Below are 4094 nucleotides of genomic sequence, written 5' to 3' on the forward strand. Positions count from 1 at the left end.
TCCTCCTCCTCCTCCTCCTCCTCCTCATCCTCCTGGCTTGGCAGTTTCTACAGATGCACTCAATGGACACCCTGGGGTTTCCGAGGGCAGAGTCCCCATCCACAGACATCATCACAACAGCCTTGTTTCTAGAAGCTGCACCAACTCCCATAGAGGGCAGCAAGCCTATCCTAGTGCAGAATGCATTGCTATTGCTAGGAGACCCTCATCTCCAAAATGCTGCGTTTACAGGACAGGCCTCAGCCCTCCTCCTCGGCATCCTCTGCCAACTCATTTAAACCACCAAAGGGCATCAGGCTGGTGGAAAAGAGCTGTGTGGTCAATGTCAGGAAGCTTGAGAATTGCCCTAAGGAGAGAGACAGATAAGTCTCAACTGGAGATGGGGCCAGCAGATAAAGACACCACGCTTCCCAAGGCCTGCAGTTGCTCCAGCCTCCATGGACTTAGGCTCAGCTGAGGAGGTGTTCCCTTCCAACTTTCTTGTTCCTGTCTCTGGTCCCCAGGTACATCCCCGAGGGCATGCAGTGCTCATGTGGGGTTGACTACTATACACTCAAGCCCGAGGTCAACAACGAGTCCTTCGTCCTCTACATGTTCGTGGTCCACTTTAGCATCCCTCTGATCATCATCTTCTTCTGCTATGGGCAGCTGGTCTTCACGGTCAAGGAGGTACGCGTGTCCCCAGACCCACGCTGGGCGGCCAGAGCTGGGTGCTGAGGTATGTGTGGACCCCATGGGCTGGACACGGGTCTGTACCCCTGCAGGCGGCTGCCCAGCAGCAGGAGTCAGCCACCACCCAGAAGGCTGAGAAGGAAGTCACCCGCATGGTCATCCTCATGGTCATCTTCTTCCTGATCTGCTGGCTCCCCTATGCGAGCGTGGCCTTCTACATCTTCACCCACCAAGGCTCCAACTTTGGCCCCATCTTTATGACCGTGCCAGCTTTCTTTGCCAAGAGCTCCGCCATCTACAACCCGGTCATCTACATCATGATGAACAAACAGGTGCCGGGGGTGGGGAGAGAGGGAAATAGGGGGAGGGGGAGAGGATAGGGCAAGAGAGAGAAGTTCCACCCAGACTGCTGACAGGCCATCAGCTCTCAGGCCAGCAACCTCCCGGTCTCTGGGTAGCCTGGAAGTAAGCCCTCCTCCAGGTGACCAGGTGACCAGGTGACCAGGTGACCTGACACCTGCTCCTGTGAAATACATCTGACAGATGGTCTGGAACTCGGCCTCATAAGTCAGCTAGAAGCCAGGCACACATGTGCAGCGGCACACGCTCATAATCTAAATGCTGAGGCAGGAGGATCTTGAGCTCCAGGTCAGCCTGGACTACATGGTGATATGTACCCCCCCACAAATTAGGATGTGGTCGTGCACCTCTATAGCCCAGTATTCAGGAGGCTGAAGCAGGCAGGTCAGAAGTTCAAAGCTTCTTTGTGATCTGGGGACCAACCTGGGCTACATGAGAGTCTGTCTCAAAAAACAACCAGAAAATGACAAGTAGTTCCAAGGCCGGGAATGAAATGCCTCACTTTTTGTAAAGCTGAAGAAGTTGCTAAAAATGCTAGAGTGGGAACAAGCCGCTGTTAAAAGCCACGGTCTCGCTGCAGAAAAGGATGTGGTCTCTGGACTGAGACTCTGGGTTCATGTCCTAGCTCTGCCACATCCAGGCTGTGTGATTTGGGAGAGTCAGTCTCCCTCTCCGGGCTCCTGTTTTCTTATCTATGGGAAGGGCCAAATCTTAAATTTTCAAATTACAAGAGATCATTCACAAAAGGTCCTAAGCATTCAAGGACACCGTGAAATATCATTTGATATTGTGCTCGGTTCCTGGCATCTCTGGCGTTGGGGAAACATACACTTAGCAAGCTCTGCTAAGGAGCCAGACTTAGTGAGGGGACATTCTGTGGGTGGTGGGGCTGAGACTGGGCTGGGTGGTGGGGCCTGGTCCTGACTGGCACTCTTTGCCTTCCAGTTCCGGAACTGCATGCTCACTACCCTCTGCTGTGGCAAGGTTCCATTCGGTGATGAAGAGGCCTCTGCCACTGTCTCCAAGACGGAGACCAGCCAGGTGGCCCCAGCCTAAGCCTGGCCAGAGACTGTGGCTGACTGTAGGAGTCTCCTGTCCCCACCCACCCCAGCCACAGCCCCCACCAGGAGCAGCACCCGTTGGAATGAGGTCATGCAGACTCCCTCAGTGTTTTCTTTGTTTTTAATTAATTCATGAAAGAAAAATGAGGCTCCCCACTTAACAGGGACAGCCCAAGAAAGGACATCCATCCACCAAGACCCGCAACCTGGAGTCCCCAGTTCCCAGGGACCAGTGGGATCTGTACCCCTCCCCCCAGCTTGTTGCTCAAGAACATGACAAGTGTCCCAGCTTAGGGCTAAGTGTCTAGGACAGAATGGAGCTCACAGTAGCTAACTAATAAATGCTAGCTGGATGAAGGGAGGAGCGAGTGACTGAATGAGTGGAGATGTGAGTGAGGGGATTGGAGGAGGGGGACACGTGTGTCCTCAGGTGCTCAGCCTGGCAGAGCCAGTCATGTTTGGCTGGAATCTATAAGCAATTGTTTTTACATCCCTGCCCTGGTTGTCTTCCCCACCCCAAGATGGAAATCCTGAGTTCCTGGTCCTGACAGCATGTGGCTGCTTCAAAGAGAGATGGGGGAAGGAAGGGAGGGAGGGATGGAAGGAGGGAGGGAGGGAAAGAAGGAGGGAGGAAGGAAAGGAGGGAGGGAGAGAGAGAGAATGTGTGTGTGTGTGTGTGTGTGTGTGTGTGAGAGAGAGAGAGAGAGAGAGAGAGAGAGAGAGAGAGAGAGAGAGAGAGAGAATGTATGTGTGTGTGCAAATACTTTGTATATAAACAGTACAGCTGGTACTTGTGTACAAAGATATTAATTAATAGAATTAACCATCCTGATTGTCTCTGCTTATTAGTAACTGCTAGTGAATTGGCCGGGTCCAAGCACTCAGACAGGGTATTTCCCTCAGCCCCAGTAGACTTTTACCAGTGACCCAGGCCTTCAGGCCTGTGCAGGGCTGGAGCTGGATTACAGGGATGACAGTGACAGCAATGGGGGCTGCAGTCATTAGGACTGAGAGAGCATTATGACCAGGGGTCTCAGGCAAGACCTGGGTCCTGCCTCCAGTGCGGCATTCTTGGTTCATGTCTTCCAATCCTCCTTGGCCTGAGATCCTGCCCTCCCTCTTGGAATCTGGACACATTTGCTCTTCCGCACCAACAATCAGGTAGCAACAGTTCCAGACCTGATTTCTAGAAGTTCCAGACGGAGTTCTAGAAGCCATGCTAATCTGCCTATCCTCAGGGAGTGACTGAGTCCCTGATGCTACCCTTATTCTGTAGAGCTCAGAAACACAGTGTAAGACCTGGACAGGTCTCATCTGTAGGATGCTCATGGATCCAGCTCTTAGCTCTCTTTCTGGATATACTATTTTCCTCGGCATTTGATCTTTCTTCATTCCAGAGAGTTTTGGGTTTGAGGCCGACAGGAATGCTGGGGCACCAAAACTGAGCAGTTTCAGTCTGCATCCCTCCTCCACAGAACCACATCTGGGCCTCCACAGGCCCAGTTCTACCTGGGGACAGAGGCAAATGGGGGCATTAAAAGCTCAGCTCCTATACTTGATGGCAGTGTAGGTAGCTCTCAAGCTCTTTACTTACAATGAATGGAAACTGGGAAGCTTCCATGACCCCCATCCAGGGAGGGTTGGACTGTGTGGAGACAAGAGTCCAGGTCCCTGGGGAATGTGATGGAGTAGCCCCATCAGTCTGAGAAACCCAGCTTGGGCAGGATAGAGACATGGTGGCCTCTTTAAGCTTCTTAGATGAGAACTAAAGGGCTTATGTGGCCAGCCCACTTCCTGACATGCTGAAGACACTGGTACACTCTGGAATTATAGGCCTTGTCTCAGAGCTTCCCTTACCAGGACACCCCCACCTAGCAAGGAAATGGGATGGAGCCTCAGATGTGGAATAACACCATCCTCCAAGGAGGAAAGAGTTCCAGGGCCTGGGATGGAAGCCCCTCAGTGCTGTGGTGGGCAAGGGCAGGGGACAGGAAGGGGCTA

The 4094-nt window shown here is 52.7% G+C and overlaps 1 protein-coding gene across 1 annotated transcript in view; it reads left to right on the forward strand.

Annotated features, from left to right (window-relative positions):
* Positions 1–2088, forward strand: part of Rho (rhodopsin) — a 4989-nt gene extending 2901 nt beyond the window's left edge. The window contains exons 3-5 of the mRNA XM_005365058.3: positions 504–669; positions 765–1004; positions 1978–2088. Coding sequence (XP_005365115.1) covers positions 504–669; positions 765–1004; positions 1978–2088 — 517 coding nt within the window. The remainder of the gene's footprint in view (positions 1–503; positions 670–764; positions 1005–1977) is intronic.
* Positions 2089–4094: the final 2006 nt, after the last annotated feature.

Source organism: Microtus ochrogaster, unplaced genomic scaffold, assembly GCF_000317375.1.
Source record: "Microtus ochrogaster isolate Prairie Vole_2 unplaced genomic scaffold, MicOch1.0 UNK1, whole genome shotgun sequence".
Classification (NCBI taxonomy): Eukaryota; Metazoa; Chordata; class Mammalia; order Rodentia; family Cricetidae; genus Microtus; species Microtus ochrogaster.